The sequence below is a fragment of the Eschrichtius robustus genome, chromosome 3, assembly GCF_028021215.1.
Source record: "Eschrichtius robustus isolate mEscRob2 chromosome 3, mEscRob2.pri, whole genome shotgun sequence".
Taxonomy (NCBI): Eukaryota; Metazoa; Chordata; class Mammalia; order Artiodactyla; family Eschrichtiidae; genus Eschrichtius; species Eschrichtius robustus.
This window is the reverse complement of record NC_090826.1, coordinates 137,431,445-137,452,510: the sequence shown is the minus strand read 5'-3', so window position 1 is coordinate 137,452,510 and position 21,066 is coordinate 137,431,445. Positions and strand designations below refer to the sequence as shown.

General features: G+C 36.0%; 1 protein-coding gene across 4 annotated transcripts in view; it reads right to left on the bottom strand.

Annotated features, from left to right (window-relative positions):
• Positions 1-21,066, bottom strand: part of RASAL2 (RAS protein activator like 2) — a 408,084-nt gene that overhangs the window by 201,537 nt on the left and 185,481 nt on the right. For all 4 annotated transcript variants that reach the window (XM_068541303.1, XM_068541305.1, XM_068541304.1 and 1 more), the window contains one exon: positions 4,051-4,178. In XM_068541303.1, coding sequence (XP_068397404.1) covers positions 4,051-4,178 — 128 coding nt within the window. The remainder of the gene's footprint in view (positions 1-4,050; positions 4,179-21,066) is intronic.

Sequence of the window (21,066 nt, the reverse complement as noted above, 5' to 3'; positions counted from 1 at the left end):
AAGTAAGACAAGAAGTGAGAACTGACCACTGAATTTAGCAATGTGGAGGTCACCAGTGAGCTTAACAAGAGCAATTTTCACAAGGTGGTATAGGTCAGAGTATGAATGAAGTAGGTTTAAGAGAGAATGAGAGAAGAATTAGAGACAGTGAGTTTAGAAGTTACCAGAATTTTTGCTGGTAAGGGAAGCAAAGAAAGGGGTGGTAACTGGCGGTAGAAGTGAGATTAATGCAGGCTCATTTTTTCTTTTAAGATGGGAGAAATAATAGCATGCTGATGGGAACGATCTAGTAGAGAACAGAGAGTTGAAGATGTAAAAGAGGTAAGGGAGAACTGCTATTGATACATCCTTGAATAGGCAAGAATGGGCACAAGGGGAGGGGCTGACAGTTGGATTGTAGGCAATCCAACCACAGTGAAAAGAGGGAAATCAGAGTATAAGGAAATAGTTGCTGGTGGATGGGTAGACATGGTAAAAGAGCTCTCTTTTGAGTGGCTGAATTTTCTCAGTGAAATAAGCAGCAAAGTCATCAGCTATAAGTGAGGGTAATAGACAAGGAATTAGAATAGAAGAGGAAGCATGAAAAATCATCTTAGAAATCATCCTGGATTGTGCTACTCCAAGTGTGGTGCAAGGTCCTGTGCTGTTCTGCAAACTGTTTGTTAATGGTCCACAATAAACAATTTAGCAACACAGAAATTGAGAATTGTGCCTGGTGTGATCAGTGGATTCATCTCATTGTACAGCACACTCTCTATGAACATGTACAATTTTTGTAATTCTATTCCTTCTTTTCCTATGTTATCATTATTATTGAACTGTAATTTCATTTTTGTTCAATCTAATAAAAAATTTGGACTTAGACTTTTGTCTTTTTAAAACTTCATTTTTCTTTACAATTCATATTATTGTATTTTTTTGTTCATGATGAGGTAGGGAAAAACTTGGTCCTTTACCACGCATAGATTGAGAAGCACTAGTCCAGTAGAGTTGGAAAGTAATTGGACTAGGAAATGTTTTGTGATTGCCAAGCAGCATTAGAGGCTCACATGAGATTTGTAGCCATTAGTTTAAAGACTGTCAGCAGGGTGGAGTGATTTTCTCCAGACACATTATGCTGCATGGAAGCAGGGCAGGATAGATGAGGAGCAGGATTTAACTGACCTATCACATTGCCAAGCGAGTATGATGATGCAAAAAAAGGGCAAGGAAATAGTATGCGAAGATTAAAATGACTGACCATGGAATTCAAGCTGGGAGAAGAGGGAAGAGAGGATATCAAAGGTATGAGGGGCAGAAAAGGTGACAGGATCAATGGCCTATAGGTCCCAAAGGATTGAAAAACTGTTGGAAAAAGGGATGAGCTAGAAAGATAGGAGGTCAGACAGTAAGATGCACACAATTGAGAATATTGAGAAGTTGTAGCAATGAGGCAGGGTAGAGGAAAAGATTCTTGGAGGAGAGGAGTTCAAGGAACTTAGAGCCAGTGTGTTGAAAGAATCATCTCTGCAGATATTGGAATCCTCACAAGTTAAGGCTGGAGTAGTGCTGGAAATAATGATAATGAGCCAGGAGCTAAAATCAACAAGAAATGAGGAGAAATGACGGGGGCCGGGGGTGGGGCTGGAAGATGACTACAACATGGGACTCAGAGTCTGGGCTTTATAGGGAAAATGAGGGAGAATAGACAGGAAGCAGCCATGAAAGGAGAAGGATGCCTACTACAGGCAGCATGGTATGAATGCTGTGGGAAAAAACCAGCCATCACTTGACAGGACTTCACAGATGACAGTGTCCTCAGGAAAGCTACTGGTTCTCACGAGACCAAGAAGTTAAGGAACTGCTTCAGAAAAGGGGTGGAAGAAACAGCTGATTTGGCTGATGATGGACTGTGAGTTGCAGAGGGCATAGACAAAGGGTTTCAAGAGGTGGGAAAGGATGAGTGAAAGGCAGGGACAGAAAAGAGGATTTACAGAGTGATATGCAGAAGAGAAAATGAGGGGTTCCCCAGATGTCTAGGGCTACTCTTGATGGCTGGCATAAAAAGCGATGAAGTACATAAGAAATTGTTTTAGAAATCATTCATCATGGACAGTTATTTTATGGGACTAAAGGGAGCCCAAGCCTGGATTACTCAATTGATCAGTAATATTTAATTCATGTATTATATCTTGGTTCTAGATAAGGAATGCTCTTGACCTTATGCTATCTATCTTTAGGCTATATCATTTCTTACATTACTAATTGAATAAAATGTAGGTAAGGGCAAAAAGATGGCAGATGATATGTTCATATCACTCCTTATTAATAGCTCTGATAAAAGACTGCTGACAGAGTCGATTGGTTTAAATGCACGTGTTAAATTATCTGTCTATTCAAATTGGATAATTAGAAATATTCTACACTAATATTCACTCTACCAATTTTTATTATGTATCTACTTAATAGAAACAAAGCAACATGTACTATACTGTTCCAGAAAGGGCTGACCTTTATTGAATTATTTTAATAAAATTAAGTTTAATTATATTACAATACTGGAAAAGGGTCATGGGTAGGGAGATGGTAACAAAAGTAAGGGACATTTTTCAATGGTTGGAGAAAAAGAATAACCAAGTTCATAGAGGGCACATTAGCCAGGCCCTTGCAAGGAAGAACTGCCTATGAAAATAAAAGAAGAAACTGAAATTGCTTTATTGCTATGATCTTGCCTTTACGATGTTAAAGAATGCTGAGTAAGAGAAGAGATGCAAAAGAAAAGGGACAGAGGGGGAGGAGAGAGAGAAGAGAAAAGGGAGGTAGAGATCCACAGACTAGAATTAAGAAATGTGTTTTTTGTGCACTGCTTCCTCTGAACTAACTTTTCCAGAGGGATGGCTTATGAAATTGATATTCTACCTACAGCTTTCTAGTTATTTATATATATTTTTGGCAATTAATCTTTCTCCATCATTGAATGAGATCTCTTCTTCTCCTTCCCTCCCATTATCCCTCTTCTTGTCAAGATCATACTAAATTTTTTATGTTGTGGAGCTCGGGAGTAGGATGGTTTTTTGGCCTTACCAAGTCAACTATCCAATAAATCACCAATAAGCAAATGAATTATTTGGATGTGGAAGGATTTGTACACTGTAATAGTTTGAGGAGTAAAGCAGTAATAGTATATGATAAGTTCAAGGGTTTTTTCACTTACAAGAACAGAAAGTTTACCTAGAACTAGATGTCTGTGCTAATTACATTCTGTCTGCCTCTCCAGATCTACTCTCTGCCCTTCTCTCCCTTGCTGTACTTCAGGAAACAAATCTCTACAGAACACATCAAAAGCAATCTTTTCCTTTGGCTTCAAGTTAGGTTTGGCCAGTAGGTAACACTGGCAAGAAATCAGAAAGCAGGAAAGAGAGCTGGTGTGTCTGTTCTCCCTTGCTTCCTCCCTGCTGGTCATTTTTGTTTTGGTAGAGGCTGTGTTCGTTTGTGTATAGCCATAGCAACTGCTATGCAGCCCTTTCATGCAACTACAGTTCTCTGGGTTCCAGAAACATTGCTCCCTTCCCTTGCCCTGAAGGTCTAGGGTGATAACTGCTTTCTGCTGTTGCCAGTTCATGGGTACTTTATCCCCATCTGATGGGTCCCCTATGCTGCCCATGCCTCTGTATAGTCCCTTCGTTAAACCTCTTTCAATTAATCTGCTGACTGTGCTATTTGTTACTTGCGAGGAGCTAGACTGATATAATTTCCAATAGCCTCTCTGGACCACTTTCAGGGCCAGGTCTACACAATCCAACCCATTCGCATTGCAAATTACTCAACTCAATATCTCTTTCACTATTCCTTAGTGAAAATCCAGCCCTGTCTTGTTGACATCACGCCTTTGCGGCAATCACGCATCATCATGATGACATCAGCAGCCCCTTAGACCCACTTAGAGTGTATCCTTCATAAAGTCTCCATTTTCATAAATGCAACTCATCAAGATGCAAATATAAAAACTAGATTATTTCAGGAATTTGGTCAGAAAAGGGAAGTAGCTTTTCTCAGTAATATCCACCTCACCTCCTTTTCCTTGTTGAGCAACACCAGCTGGCTGTCTGTGAGGATGCAGTACTTCCGCTCCCATGTTGTTGTGTCAGTGTAGGGTGACTGGCCACAAGACAGACGATGGGTAGGTGGCCCTTTCACATCTGTGTGACAAACACAAAAAACAAAAGTGACAAATCATAGCCATGTTTGGTAAACTCGTAGTTCAAATGTAAGATTCTTCAAAATCAAAGTAAGGAGGTCTAAACATAAATCTAAATGGTAAACTGAAAACTTAAATTCCTCTGAAGAAAATAAAAAGTTATATACAGAGGGAAAATTTTGCCCCATAGTCTGAAGAAAAGAGGGCTGAGACACTAGGAAGAATTGTTAGTACAAACTTGACACAGTAATCACCACTGTACATGCACTAAAATAATGGGAGGTCACTTCAGAGCAAAACTAGTATCATTCAAAAGAAAGAGGTGGGCGTGACTCAGAGACAAGAACAAAAGATAGACAGTCTTTAGGAAGAAGATGATATTGCATGTACACTCAAGAGTGCTGCTGATCCAGTACTGAAGGAGTGAGTTATTGGCAGCCTATGTCTTCAAAATAACTTTATTTCTAGTCAGTTGTAAGATTTAGAAATGGTTAAACTACAGCATCATATTACCACTAGAGGCCAGTAAGATCTTAAAAACATAGAAGGCAATTTCCTCAAGGAAAGATCTAAACATATTACCATCATGTCTCTTAAAGGTGGAGGCACACAATATCAAAGTTAAATGTTTCAACTCTTCTAAACGTCTCATTTCCTGTTACTTTAATTTGTTTTCTTTTATTAAGGTATAATTGACGTGTAACATTATACTAGTTTCAAGTGTACAATGTAATGATTCAATATTTGTATATACTGCAAAATAATGACCCCAATAAGTCTAATTACCATCTGTCACCATAAAAAGTTACAAAAAAAATTTTTTTTCTTCTGATGCAAACTTTCTAAGATTTATTCTCTTGATAACTTTCAAATATGCACTACAATATTATAATCACCATGCTATAGTTGACATCCCCATGACTTATAAGTGGAAATTTGTACCTCTTGAAACCTTTCACCCTCTCACCCACCCCCCCCTTCACCCCCTTCCTCTTGGAAATCACCATTCTGTTCTCTGAATCTGTGAGTTTTGTTTTGGTTTTTAGATTCCACATATAAGTGAGGTCATACAGTATTTGTTTTCCTCTGTCTGCCTTATTTCATTTAGCATAATACCCTCAAGGTCCATCCATGTTGTCATAAATGACAAGATTTCATCTCTTTCAATGGCTGAGTAGTATTCTATTTATCCACCAATGGACACTTAGGTTGTTTCCATATCTTGGCTATTGTATATATCTTTTCCAATTACTGTTTTCACGTTCTTTGGATAAACACCCAGAAATGAAATTGTTGGATTGAATGGTAGTTCCATTTTAATTTTTTGAGGAACCTCTATACTGTTTTCCATAGTGGCTGCACCAATTTACATTCCCACCAACAGTGCACGAGGGTTCCCTTTTCTCTACATCCTTGCCAACACTTGTTATTTCTTGTCTTTTTGATAATAGCCGTTCTAACAGGTGTGAGTGATATCTCACTGTGGTTTTGATTTGCATTTCCCTGATGATTAGGGAAGCTCAACACCTTATTATATACTTGTTGTCCATCTATATGTTTTCTTTGGAAAAATGTCTATTCAGATCCTCTGCCCATTTCTTAATCAGACTGTTTTGGGTGTTTGTTTGTTTTGCTGAGTTGTATGAGTTCTTCATATATTTTGGATATTAACTCCTTATCAGATATATGATTTGCAAATATTTTCTCCAATTCAGAAGGCTGCCATTTCATCTTGTTGATGGTTTCCTTTGCTGTACAGAAGCTTTTTAGTTTGATATAGTCCTACTTGTTTATTTTTGCTTTTTTTTACCTTTGCTTTAGGGGTCAGATCCAAAAAAATCACTTAAAAACTCTTTAATATGAACTGTTTGTTCATTTGGGCTGTTGAAAAACTTGGAACATATTTTAACCATAAGTACACATTAGATCCATTGAGTAAGGCTTTTATGACAGTTCAGTATATATTAAAAGTTCTTTAGCCATGAAGGACTAATTCCTCTCAGGAATATACTGCAGGAAACATTTAAAATACATTACTTATTACTATTTAATTATTACACTAGAGGAGCACCTCAAACTGAAGAAATTAGAAAACAAACACCCATGAGTGCAGGAGAGTTGTAAATAATAAATAAGCACATTTTACCTATTAGGTGAGAATCTTCATTACTATTACTTTCTAAGGACTTTTAGTCTTTTTATCACAGGATGATAGGTATTCCTGGTATTGACTGACTTCAAGGAAATTCAAATGATTTCCTAGATGTTTTTATGCTATAATTATTCAAATATGCATACCTATAGCTGGAGATCTGTAGAAAGTAAAGAAGTTAGTACTTAGGGCATTAGGTATATGTCTCTCTCCTTGCATCCCCTTATGTACCCAATATTATCTTCAGTGCTCCTTCTGGCTTAACTTCTTTGTTCTCTAAAAGTCTATCTAAACTTGTTGCTCTGCACGCTTGGGGAACTTATCAACTACCCTCCAAAATAACTCAAAATTCAAGAACTAATAACATTACCAGGGCTTGGCTTGACATGTTACTAATTCTTAGAAGTTCACTGTTTTTTCCTTTTTCCCCTTGTTTTTCCGCTTCTATCTCCTCTGAACCTCGCACAACCAGTACATGCTGCGTGGATAGCTTCTCCATTCCACGTCAACTCTCTCTTCCCTACCCTTAACTCTTTTATTTCAAGAATTTAAATTAATTTAAAGTTTTCTTTATACTTCAAATTTTCCTAAAATTATCACAAAAAGCTTTAAAGGAACTGACTCAACCATTTTTGACGCAGATAAAAGATTCTTGCCTGAACTTAAAAGCCATGTCAAAGCTGATTTTCTTCACATGATTTGGATAAACAAATGGGTTAGATTTTTACCACAATGTAGGCCTATTTTTAGAGTCAAATACCAAGACCACTTCAACAGAGAGGGATGTACCTACTTTATGTAGAAATGTGGTGGTTTTGTGGCCTAGACAAGTTTTCATTCAAATGACTAACCTTCTTATGTAAGTTGGCCGTGGGTGACCTAAACTGCCCCCTGCAATTTAATCTGAATAGTAATCTTATGATCCACACTGAGCAAGAAGACATTGACAGACTCTGTCCATAAAATTAGAATACAGTAAACTGTATTACAGCAGGAAACCCAGTTTTCCTGATAAAATATAAATCTGCATCAGCACTGAATTTAAGAAAACCTAAATTATCTTCCCTGTGTCATCCTGAGTTAATTCTCTTACAGTCTCCCTTAATGCTCTCCCCTTCTCCAACTGGAGCTTTGTTCCTAGTTTCTTCATGGTATTGTGAAACAAGACAATGTCTCATAAAGCATATTGGGGACCCCAAATTACTCCTCTCCAGGGCTAAAGGTAGAATGAAATAGGGAGCAATACTTCTATATTTTACATTTTTCTGTCAGTCTAAATTATGAGGTTGATTAGCCATGTTATAAATTTTATAGTTTCACATTTTTTCTACTCTCTATTGTCCACATTTTGATCATTTTATAAGAATGCATAAAAGGAAGAAAACAAGAAAGAAGTTAGAATAAGTAGGATTTTTTTGGTTCTTTTTAGCATTTCTGGATTAAGGTTTGAAGGGCACTTTAAGTAACAATTTAAATAAATTTCTTGAAACCTATAAATTTAATTTATTCATTCTATCTTGTCCTCATTTCCGTGGCTAAATGAAGGTTTAATAGTACACTTGTAAAGCCTGTTTACTGAGACTATATTGACAGGACAAACTCAGATTATTGCCTTATTTCACTTTACCAATTCTACCAGTCCTCCTCTCCCTCCCTCCTTTCCTCCCTCCCACCCTCTTTCTCTCCTGCTCTGGTGACACACATCTAATTTCTGACTTCCAATTACATTTAGTATCTAAAATTCACTACAGAATACAATAACTACCTTAGAATTACAAATAAAAATCTTAATAGCAAAACTGGAAAAAAATTTTATATTTGCGCTGTCCCATTCCTATAAGGATACTAAGGATACTGGATGCTGGCCTTATTACAAAAATTGAATAATTTTAGAGATATTAAAAAGAATCAGCGGTTACTCAATGAATCCCATTGGAAAGTGCTTCTTTGAGACTGGATATTACCATGTAGACTAGTAATTATCAAAATTTTTTGATCTCATGATCCCTTTAGACTTTTAAAATTGAGATTTTGTTTCTCTTTGTTTTCAAAGAGATTTTTGTTTATGTGGGTTATATTTATCAATATTTACCATATTAGAAATTAAAACTGAGAAATTTTAAAAATATTTATTCGTTTAACAATAACAAACCTACTGCATGTTAACATAAATAACACATTTTTGATGAAATGCAACTATTTTCCAAACAAAACAAAATAATTAGTGAGAGGAGTGACACTGAAGTTTTGCAAGTCTCTTTAAAATCTGGCTGAATAGAAGACAGCTGGGTTCTTGTATCTGTTTCAACTTTTTACCTCTTGCTTTATGTTGTTTTGGTTGAAGTATAAGTAGAAAATCTAGACTCACACAGATACATAGTTGGAAAAGGGAAAAGTATTTTAATAGCATTTTCAGGTAACTGTGGCTCGCCTTTTCTAATACTATACCAAAAACTGGCATGCAGTTGCTCCTTAAAAGTAAGTAAATTGTGGAATTTGACACCACTTCAATAAACTTTTCATACTCTGTTAAGTTAAAAATCATTGGTCTACCTTGCCCTTTGAACGGATCTTTTTACCCATATGCATGACTTTGGGGCACTCGGCATTGATCATTTAGGAAAAAATGGTTCACTTAGTTTTGCAGATCTTCTAAACACTGACACTTTTCATTACATAATATCAAAAATTCACATTCATTAATCTTCAGAAAGTCTTGATCATCAGAAAAGTCTTTAAGTACTGGGAAGCTGTCAAGCTCCATGTGGCAGATTCAAGTTTTCCAAAATACTGATCTTTGTTTTGGATCTTAAATTTTATCATCGTCAATAAATACTGTTGTTTTTTTCCCCTTAAGAGACAGGTTTGTGTCCTTTTTTTCCAGAAAATGGATCACCTGTGGCTAGTCAGGAAATCCCCTATGCTCACCATCACCCTTTTTAAGAGAAGAGAAGACAAGCAGGAGATAACATATGACTCTTCTTTCTGGTGAATTATTTCCTTTAGCCTAAGGTTTGCAAACAGCCCTTCTGCTGCCTCACTCTCAGTCTCAGCAGCACCAGGGGCTAAGCACAGGGGTTATTCTAACTCTGCTCCATCACACTTAACTGATAACAACGTAATACGTTCCTTAAAGGCATGACTGACAACATTTTTTATCAACTATTCCTTGATAAAGGTAACACTTTTCTTTGCAGAAGAACTAATTTTAGTTTGGGAAGCAATTCCTATGATGGTTCCACCTTGCTTCTCCCTTCCACATCACTAGTATACAGTTTGCACTGCACCTGATCACTTGTGCCATGCAACAGCAGGCAGAGCAGATCATTTCGTTTTCCTTCACTTTTTAGATATGCATTAGAAGAAATAAGTCCCATAATTGCCACATTGGGCCAAGCACAGCTAAAGCAACTATATGGTTTGGGTAACTGAATGGAATGTTATGAATGATGCCATGTTAAGATGACAAATGGCAGTCAATCACAGCTTGCTCTTCAATCCTAATAGACCACTCACATCTACAGTTCATACTCTTACCTAAACAGAAAAACAGAAAATACTCAAAATAAAATAATTCATTTATATACTCATCCTTAGAAGGAAAAAAAGGGGGTCTATATGCAAGTTTTCTTAAACAGTCAAGCACTGTGCAAATTTAAGAAAAGTGTAAGAAAATATAAGTCTGGCACTTAAAACATAGCCATGGTGTTGTATAAATGATCAAAACTCAAGATCCTTTTTGTATCTCATGTTCCTGTTACTGGTAGAAAAACAAACTATACTAAGAATTAATCTCAAACACTATGTAATACTCTATCTTCTTGTTATATTTGGTACCTCTTCCTATATTAATATACCCCCCATGCCTGCCTCTTTTTGAATTGAATCTCATCGCTTTCCTTTAGGGGCAGCTGCTGTGGGGAAAGAAGTAGAGCTTTTAAAAGAATGTGATTCTTAGAGGAGAAAGGAAAAAAAAAGTAAATAGCTTACCACTATTGAGAGATCAGTTTCTGGGGTTTTCACAATTGGTTATACTGCCAATACTGTGTCATTATCTCACTATACGAGAGTAGAAGGCGGCAGACTGCATTAAAAAATAAAACTTATCAAGAGTTTGGCAGCATTAAAATTTTTTTTAATAGCTCTACCTCTCTCCACAGTATCAAATGGAATAGAACACAGACCTAAATTTGCATCTTTTCTGAATTGTGACCTGTTTGAACCACAAATCACTGAGCTTACAGTGAAAACTATCAAGGAGATAATATGTGCAGGCTTCTCTAAAGAATCCTATCAGTCACTCACTGCTAAGTCACGAAGCCAATTCAGTCAGCTAGGTCCTGACACAACTCAGCTGACTTACATGAGAGGTGAAAAACCTTTCTTGTTATCAAAAAACCAATGACCTCAAATGAGTAAGGGGAAACAAACAACTAAAATATGAGACTATAAAGCAGTAAAAGGAAGCATTTTGCATTTTCTCTTCAATACAATCAACACAAATAGAACGTACATCCTTCTTGTCTAAATCTAGTCCATTTCTGAAAATGTGTTGGATGGCAAATTTTCACATAACGGAGACTATATTCTGATTTTAAGTGGAAAAAGAATAATTCAGCTCAAGGCCATCTAAAACTCCCAATTAATTTCCCCCAATATTAAGTATTCTTAAGCTCCCCTATACAATCCACCAAAAATTTCTAAATTAAAACTAAACATACAAAATCATTTAATATTTAATAAACTTGTTAGTGAATACATTTGTGCATATATACGGTATTAGATACAAGTTACATTTTCCTTTTCTACTGCAAACGTGTTCTATAATTTAAAGAAACAATTATCTGTTAAAGATGCATAATGAATGCAAATAGCACAACAAAATAAAATTAACTATGAGGTTTCAAAAACTAACATCACTTTCATAATTTTATTTTTTCTCACAAATAGGTAAAAATCATATGTATAGTACATCAGAACATGTGCACAGCCAAGTTTATATCTTTTAACTTTTTGTCTTTTGTCTCTCAGCCTTTATCATTTCCTAACATAAGAGCTTTTCTAATCCTCCTAGGCTCACCTACTTTTCACAGCCTTTTCCATTATCTTAAAAGATAATTGGAGCTTCCCTGGTGGCACAGTGGTTAAGAATCCGCCTGCCAATGCAGGGGACATGGGTTCGAGCCCTGGTCCGGGAAGATCCCACATGCCACAGAGCAACTAAACCTGTGCGCCACAACTACTGAGCTTGCGCTCTAGAGCCCGCGAACCACAACTACTGAAGCCCGTGTGCCACAACTACTGAAGCCTGCGTGCCTAGAGCCCGTGCTCCGCAACAAGAGAAGCCACCACAATGAGAAGCCCACGCTTTGCAACGAAGAGTAGCCCCCGCTCACCGCACCTAGAGAAAGCCTGTACGCAGCAACAAAGACCCAATGCAGCCAAAAGTAAATAAGTAAATTTATTTTAAAAAAAGATATTTAAAAAAAAAGATAAAGATAATTTAGATTGCATGAAACCTTTAAACAACATTATCACGAAACACAATCCTGTTGTGAAAACAACTGATTCACGGACAATAGTCTACTCCATATTCTCTCACTCAGATTAATGTGCAACTTAATGTTTTTGGCCGGAACATACATGCAAGTTTCTTTCAATGATATTTCAATGTGAATAGTCAATTTTAAGTTAAAAATTTCCAAGAGATAGTAGCAAATATTTAAATGGTGAGAGTTCAGATATCAAGGGATACATTTCACATTATAGACAGTAAAGAGAAAAAAAAGAATATAGGGAAGCAAATAATGATGAGAATCAAGTGGGAGAAGAAATTTAAAAAATAAAGGTCAACAGGATAAGAAATGCATAGAAGAGGAAGAAGGAGACCCTTTGGGAAACAAATCAGAGTTAAAGATCTTGAAGGTCAGTAAATCACACTTCCTCAATTCATAGATTAATAAAATGAGGCTCAGAGATATAAAATTACTTGTTCAAAGTGACACATCTAGCACAGTTATCTTAGAATTTAGTCTGATATATAAACTAGGATTTTTTCTAGCATATCATAAAGCTTCTCCTTGTTTTTTTGTTTCATTTGGTTTTGGTTGTAATTCAGTAAGTATTTATGCACTGTGTGTAAAGCACTGTACTCAATGCTGGGGATCTAATAGTGAACAAGACAGACCAAGCCACTGAACTCATGGAATTTAAATTTAGTTGAGGGGTCAAATACTGTACAATTAGCATACGATTAAACAATTATGATAAACACTATAAAGAAGCAGTATAGGGTGCTGTGGGAGCACAGAATGAGAGCTATGGACTTAGTCTGGGGCATTATTGCAGCTGGGAGCATGGTTACTGGTGTGTCAGTATGGAGAGGAGTATAAGTATTAGCATTTCAGACAAATGAAATCACAGGCCCAGAAGCCCTTGAGGAATAAAGTGGTTCTGCTCCTCTAACAATCTGAAAAGGAGGCCCCTATGACTGATGCATGGGGAACAAGAAGGTAAGTGCAGAGTTAGGGGGCTGGTGAAACAGTCCAGGCCAAGAACACCCAGAGACCTATAAACCAAGTTAAGGACGTTGATCTTGATCCTAGGAAGGAAAGGAAGCCCCCGAAAGGTTTTAACAGGAGAGTGACACCACTGATTTGCATTTGTGTGAAGAGGTGAATGGGGGTTTCATTTACTGAGATTAAGAATTCTGGAAGAAGATTAGGTTTGAGGGAGAAGCTGATGAATTTAGTTTGGGTCACATCAGGAAAAAAAGAAATCAGTCAAAAGCTAGATCTGTCTATCTAGGTCTAAAACTTCTAACCTTGGCCTACAAAAGAACCCAGAATTACTTCAAGAGGTCCACAAATGCCTTATTCAAGTTTCATTTCAAGAAATACACAGCAGCTACTAGGATAAAATGGCAGACTGAACATATAATTTCAGTCCTTCTCAAAACCCCACTGAAACTACAGTAAAGATAAATTTATATTTATATGTAGAGACAGTGACGATAACCCACAATGACAGAGAAAACAGAAATAGAGAGGAAATAAGTAAAATTTTAGAAGCTATAAAGAATACATTCAAGTGGTAACTGACTTAACCAGGCCTGAGAAAATTGAATCCTGAGATAAGAGTGAGAAAAGGTAAGAACCAACCCAATTTATACTAGAGAATCCTCAAAAAGTTCAGGGATAGGCCAGCACTAGGTATCTCTCAATGGGGAGAAGGGGTGGTCTAAAACAAGAACTGGGTAAAACTGATTTAAGAATGAGAGTCCCCACAAACATAGAAAATAAACTTATTGTTACCAAAGGGGAAAGGTGGCGGGCGGGGGGAGCAGGGGGAGAAATTAGGAATTTGGGAGTAACATATACACATGACTGTATATAAAACAGATAAACAACAAGGACCTACTGTTTAGCACAGGGAACTATATCAATATTTTGCAATAACCTATATGGGAAAAGAATCTGAAAAAGAATATATATATAATATGTAAATATATATATAATCACTTTGCTGTGTACCTGAAACTAACACAACATTATAAATCAACTGTACTTCAATTAAAAAAAAAAGATGAATCAGAGTCCCAAGATTCTCTCTCTGACTATTTAATGGGTAACTATCTCCCCAACCTAGGTAAAAGAACAGAGGTTTGCTTGCTTGGAAGGGTAAAATAAGGGGTGGACTAAAGGATGACTGTCACAGTTGAGAAGAACATCCTGGAAACGTTCAAGGAATGCTTAGAAGTGCTTCCTCCAAAGTTCTTTTCACCCCCCATTTGACTCTCATAACAGGCAGATAGACTTGTATTCACCAGGCAGGCAATTAGAAGAGCACTCTTTGGGAATCAGATCAGCTCAAGAGGAAAGAACCAAAGATACTAACCAAAGGGGCTCTCCCAACAAACAGCCCACCCAGATCACCTTACGGTAAAGCCCTCAGTGGACAAGGCCCAACTTCATACTCAGATCTTCCAAGCAATTTTCTTATAATCCATTCTTAATCTGGAGCAGACAAACAAGGATTACCAGAGATCAGAGGAAAGCCTCTAGCATGAGAAAAGAGAGATCAAAACAAACAGAAAAAGGCAACTTGAAGGAGATACAAGTGATATAGGAGGGAAAAAACCAAACAGCCACCATTATCCTCAAAGAGACATGAGAAGTAATGGCATCCATGAAACAAAAACAGGATACTCTTCATAAAAAACAACATTCATAGAACTAAAAAGAGCTTCTGATATTAAAAACACAATAGAAAAAAACATAAAACAAAATTCAACAGTACAAGTGGAAGATAAGGTTCAAAAAATAATCCCAGAAAGCAGAACAAAAAGACAAAGAGATGGAAAAGAAAAAAGGAATATTGAATAGTGATTTTAAAATATATATAGATAGATAGATAGATATAGATAGATAGATATAGATATAGATAACTATGATAAGGAAGTTGGGATGACTGTATATGATAGCTAAATCCTCATCTATCATAATAGAAAATCAACAAAAAGCTCTAAAATTGATGAATAAAAACGCAGCAGTATATGCATATTGTTTAGAATAAAGAGAAGTATAAATGCCAGAATAAAAACTAGAAGAGTCAGAAGTTCATGTCTCAGAAAAAGGGGACAGAAGTAAGGAAAACCAATATATTCTGTTAAGAAAGGGGCAGACAACCCAAATGAAAAATGGGCAAAAGACATGACTACCACTTCATAAAAAAGAGTATCAAAATGTCCACTTAACATGTAAAAAGTTGCCCAACTTTATTAATCATCAGGGAAATGCAAATTAAAACCACAGTGAGATATTACTACACACCCACCAGAATAGCTATAATGAAAAAGATACAGTGTTGGTGAGGATGTAAAGTAACTGCAGGTGGGAGTGTGAATTGGTAAAATCACTCTGGAAAACTGACAATATTTACTAAAACAGAACATATACATATCTAGCAATTCTACTCCTAGATACATACCCAAGAGAAATGTGGACACTTATTCAGCAAAAGACGTGTCAGAATGCACACGGCAGCACTATTCTTAATAGTAAGAACTAGAAACAATCCAAAATGACCACAAACAGAATGGATAAATTGTGAAAATTTAGAAAATGGAATATTATATACCAATGAGTGAAAAAACAACTACATGTAACACCATATATAAAGCTCACAAATATTAAGCAAGAGAATTCAGACATAAAAGCTGTATAATGGCTTATAGAAAGTTCAAAAATGTAAAATTCACCTACAATATTAAAGTCAGCATCATAGTTACTCTTTGGATGTACAGTGACTGAGAAAGGACATAAGTGAGTTCCTGGGATGCTAGTAATGTTCTGTTTCTTCAGCAGGGTCCAAGTTACTCAGGTATGTTGTCTATGCAAATTCATCAAGCTATACACCAAGCTATAGGATTTGTGCACTTTTCTCTGTGTATATTATATTTCAATAAAAATTATCTTTAAAAAGATTCTAGATCTTCTGTTTATAAGTTGTGTGACTTTGGTCAAATTACTCAGCCTAAGTAAACCTCAATTTCTTCATTTTTAAATAAGGATGACAAAGCAACTATTCTCTTAGGGATTTCTGTGAGGTTCAAATGAGATAATACACATCAAGTGCTTCACAAATGCCTCACACATACTAAGCACAGAATAAAAGTTTATTTGTTAGTATTATTATTAACCACTTGGGCATTAAAAAGGTAGGGGAAATCACTATATGGTCCCATTTTGAACAAATCTAACTCATATGAAACATGAATTTAGCTGTGTAGTCAGATGATTATATTCAAATCTGCTATTTACTATTTCCATGATTTGGGGCAAATGATTTAACCTCTCTGATACTCCTTTTCTCAATTATAAAAGAGAATAAGATCATGGTATTGTGTGTGTGCGTGTGTGTGTGTGTGTGTGTGTGTTTAGAGATAATTTTTAAAATAGATTAGAAGTGGAAGATAGTTCCAAACAAAGAGTGTTTGAAACTATGTAAGTCTATCTATATTTTCATATGAGTATGTGTGAATGCATGAATTATTTTAAAATATGAAGGTAAGTAGTAGAAAAAGCCTCTAAAGGAGCTGAAAGTGGATGCCTGCATGGAACAGAAACTAGCTGCAGCAATGGGTAAGGAAGCTAGCCACTCTTTTGCATTTCAATCCTTGTAGTACCCACTTGTAACTATATACATCTACTACTTTAAGATTAAAATTTAACTCCAATAAAAATTAATTTAAAAAAGATTAAATTTTAAAATAACTTTATTCAATAAAAAATATATAGTTAGGTACTACCAAATTAAAAAATCATTAAAGGCAAGCTCCAAACTTAAGTTGATCAATTATCAAGCTGATGTACAAGAAACAAAACAAAGTTTAAAGCACTTCAATACATCCATAATTCAACTTCTCTATCGTGGTACAGAGTGTGGGTGGCATAGAAATGCTAACTTTGAGTCCACAGATTCTTAACTTCCTCTATTAATAGTTAGAGGACCAAAAAAAAAAAAAGAAAATAGAGAACCACCTGTTACTAGGGAACCACCTATTTTTAACTAGTTCAAGTCTACTTAAAGACCCTAGGAATCAAAAAAAGAAATGCCGGCTATAAGGCTTTAATATATATATAGCATTTGGAACATGGAGTTGAAACTTATACTCCTCATATGACTCTCTAAGGTTTTAATTTCCCCTGAAAGATAAGTAATAAAGTACTTCAATATACAGGAAGGTGATACTAACTCACAGTGCCCTGGCACATACTGACCTCAGCTAGGATTCTTATATAGAGCTGCTTAGCATAACTCAACCCTGATTTTCAGCAGATTTGAATTGTTTACAAAGATCTTTGAGAAGAGACTACTAAAGCCAGAAATTTGGCAGTAAGGCTCAGAGTCATGGCAGGACCCATGTCCCCAGCGTAGGTTATTTGATTAAGTTAACACACTAGAAAAAGCTGAGAACAATTTCTCAATTTCTGGCACAGGGAAGAAATTCTGGCTCAATAAATATTAGCTCTCATTATTGTTACTGTTATTGAGAGACATAATGGTGGAGCGGTTAAGAGCACAGACTCTGAGTAAGACTGCTTGATAAGGAATCCCATGGCTTACCAGCTGTGAGACTCTAGTCAAGATACTTAACCTCTCAGACCCTCAATTTTCTTACTTTTAAAATGGGAACACTATGGTTTCTACCTCACAGGGAAGTGGTGAGGATTAAATAAGAAATGTCAAGCACTTAGACAGTGTCTGGCATATTGTAAGACTTCAGTAAATGTAAGCTCTTATTATTCTTTTTACATCATGTATCTGAAATAATGGAGTCGTCTCTTAATCCAATTCAAAACTACTGATGCTAAAAATATTGAAATAAAATGAGGGGAAAAAACAACTTAAACTATGAATGATCTTCAGGATTATATGATATATATAAATAAATTTTTCCTTGGAAATATTCTGGGGAAAAAACCAAACTACACAGGTTTGCATCTGTTATCATTGGACAGGTTCTGGTAGATCACTGTGCCATGAATATACACAATATTCTTGATGCAAACTTTACAAAGGAAGAGCCAATAAACCTATAGCCACTTGGCCATAGAAACAATTATAAGCAGAAGTGAATGTAAGAGAAGAAACACATACTTGTTTTTGGACTGGTTTGGTCAAATTAATGTACATCATTTAAGTCAGCCTACCAATTACCTCTGGGGTGGGGGGGTAGCGGGGGGAGGGGAAGGAAGGGAGGAGGGGAGGGGAAGGGGGAGGAGAGGGGAAGGGGGAGGGAGAAAGAGAGGGAGGAGAAAAAAGAAGATAATCTTTTTAATGGCACTGTTTTATTCTAACCAATTAGTTCAAATACTCTCAGTTCTATAAGCCTCTTACCACTGCACAGTTGATGGCTAAACTTGAGAGGAGCAATTAATCCTCATCTGTCTCTCTACATGTTTCAATTAGCACAAAAACATGTATATACTCCTCAAAAGCAATCACAAGAATGTAAAACAAAAAGAAATTTAGGGCTTCCCTGGTGGCGCAGTGGTTAAGAATCCACCTGCAAGTGCAGGGGACACGGGTTCGAGCCCTGGGCCGGGAAGATCCCACATGCCACAGAGCAACTAAGCCCGTGCACCACAACTACTGAGCCCCCACGCCACAACTACTGAAGCCCGCACGCCTACAGCCTGTGCTCCACAACGAAGAGAGTAGCCCCAGCTTGCCACAACTAGAGAAAGCCTGAGTGCAGCAAAGAAGACCCAATGTAGCCAAAAAAAAAAATATATATATATAGATATATATATCTCTCTATATATACATATATATATATACACACATATAAAAAGAAATATAGCAGGTGATATTTTTTTCTTTTTTAAAAGAGTTGAATCCAAACTCAAAAGATTAAGGAATGGATAGTAAGATTGTCACTGGTTCTTAAAATTAAAGCCTCAGAGAAAACTCTCCCTCTCTTCAGGTGCTTTTCAAAAACTATCTGAACTCCTCTGTAGGTCCACAAACAAGAGATCCATTGTGTGGATCTGTAAATTGTGTGACATCATTGAAACACAAGCACCAATTGGTATCACAAACAGTTTGTGTTTCCAAGGATACCAGGAACTTTAAATACCCTGCAGTTATACAAAGCCCAGGAGCACGACCTTCATAACAATACCAGGAGCCTGCACACTTTCTTTTTAGTCACTGTTTCCAGCAGAGAAAAGGCACTGATTCTGCCCCAATAATACTTACAAATAATATTCTCAAGAACGTTCCTCAATCATTTAATTATTCATTTTTATATTCTCAACATAATGACAACAAAAAAGAGGATTAAGAATTTACATAGCCCTGTTAATAGAGAGATTCTCAAAAGGCCAGCCTAGGGTATCTTTAATGAAACCACACTACCGATTTTTAAAATGCAATGCACATAAACACTTCTGATTAATCTCTACAGTAATGTTCCTCTGTGTTACAGAGTACTCTTTTAGTAAAAGTAAAATAACTTCTTCCTTGTGTGCCTTTCCTGGAAAAGTTATTTTTCCTTAATATTAGCCTTTAGCTCACACATATGACTTTAGTATGTAAACTTGTTTATTCTAGCTAGAATAACTACAGCAAAATAGAAACACAGGCTAAGTGTGAGGTGATTATGAATAACTATATTATTGTTAAAAGTCAAATAAGTTTATAATCTTTTATAAAGGACTCTTTAAAAAGGTGGTAGTTTAGGGCTAAATTGTTATAAAAGGTCTATACTAAGCTCTTCTCTAATATCTGTCTATCCAGAGTTAAACCTAAATACTTATATTATCTTTACATCAACTTTATTTGTGAAATGCTTTCCATTAATTACGTGTGCCATTGAGATTTTGAACAGTTCCAGAGTTATTTTTCTATTTAGGAGATAAATATTTTAAGCAAGTATTTCTCCAAATGCAGGCCGGAAACGTACAAGGAAAATTGGGAGAACTCACGAAGACTGCAGCTAGAGAGTTCCCAAGAGCTGTTTACCGAGGATGGAAGCAAGCAGGGAGTTCGAAGCTGTAAGAATGAAAAGCCATACCTTGTGGTTTTTCTCCATTATACTACCTCACATTTGGACCGTTACAATGCCAAGATTACAGGGCAAAGAAAGAGACTATCTATTTAGTCATTTTTGTATTTTTTTAAAAAATAACATTGTTGATGATTTTTTAAAGAAATAACATCGTCATTTTTTAAAAAAATAACTCCTCTCGGGGAAGGTTGTATTGGGTTGGCCAAAAAGTTTGGTCGAGTTTTTCTGCTAGAGGTTATGGAAAACCCCGAACGAACTTTTTGGCCAACCCAATATTAGATGCCTGTTTATCTTAATTCAAGTTATTAGACGCCTACTTATCTTAATTCAAGTTATTAAGTACTGAGCTTATTTTAGGGCGCTTATACATTGCTTGGTACTTTTGAAGATATATATTACATTGTTTTAATCCTTAGAAAAGTCAGAATCTTAGTGAAGAAAAAAATTATGCAAGTGACTTATTTAACCATTCATAAAATCCTTTTTAATAAAAGTAATGTAAAGAATGATGTATGTAAAGGCTCAACTACATCATGCTCAAACTACAGGATAGAGATATAAAATCTAAAGTTTTTTTAACTTTAGAAAGCCCCTTGAGCTTTATATAAGTCCCTTAGAGCCTCCAAAAGTAAGAAATATTGCCTAGTCATCAGTGTCCACATGACAATTAACGAGGAAGAGTAGAGAAAAGTTATCTATTAAATTTAGCAAGGCACTGGTGCAAATCTGAAGCAAAAGGAAGTTTAAAGTACAATTCTAGATGGCAATAATTACAACAAAGAACCAGATCATGGGTTCTGTGCCTTCCAACCATAAAACTGAATTTTGTGACCGTGTACATCTTGTATCAAGCCAAGATTTACACGCAGGTGCATTTCTTTGTCCAAGAGACGACGATCATAAGATGTGATTAAACATATTTTGCTTATAATAAATCACAATTTATTCTGTCAAAACGGGCATCTACTAAAAGTAATTCTTTAAGTGGAATCATCTCACCTTATTGTAAAAGTACCTAATTTCACTGATTAAAAGCCAGTTTTATCATTAATGACAGTGCTTTCAAATTGTCAAATCTAGTCAAGAGTTTGAGATAAGTAGCTAAGAAGCTACTCAGTAACTCCTATAATTTCATACTTTCCATTATATCCAAGTAGGAAA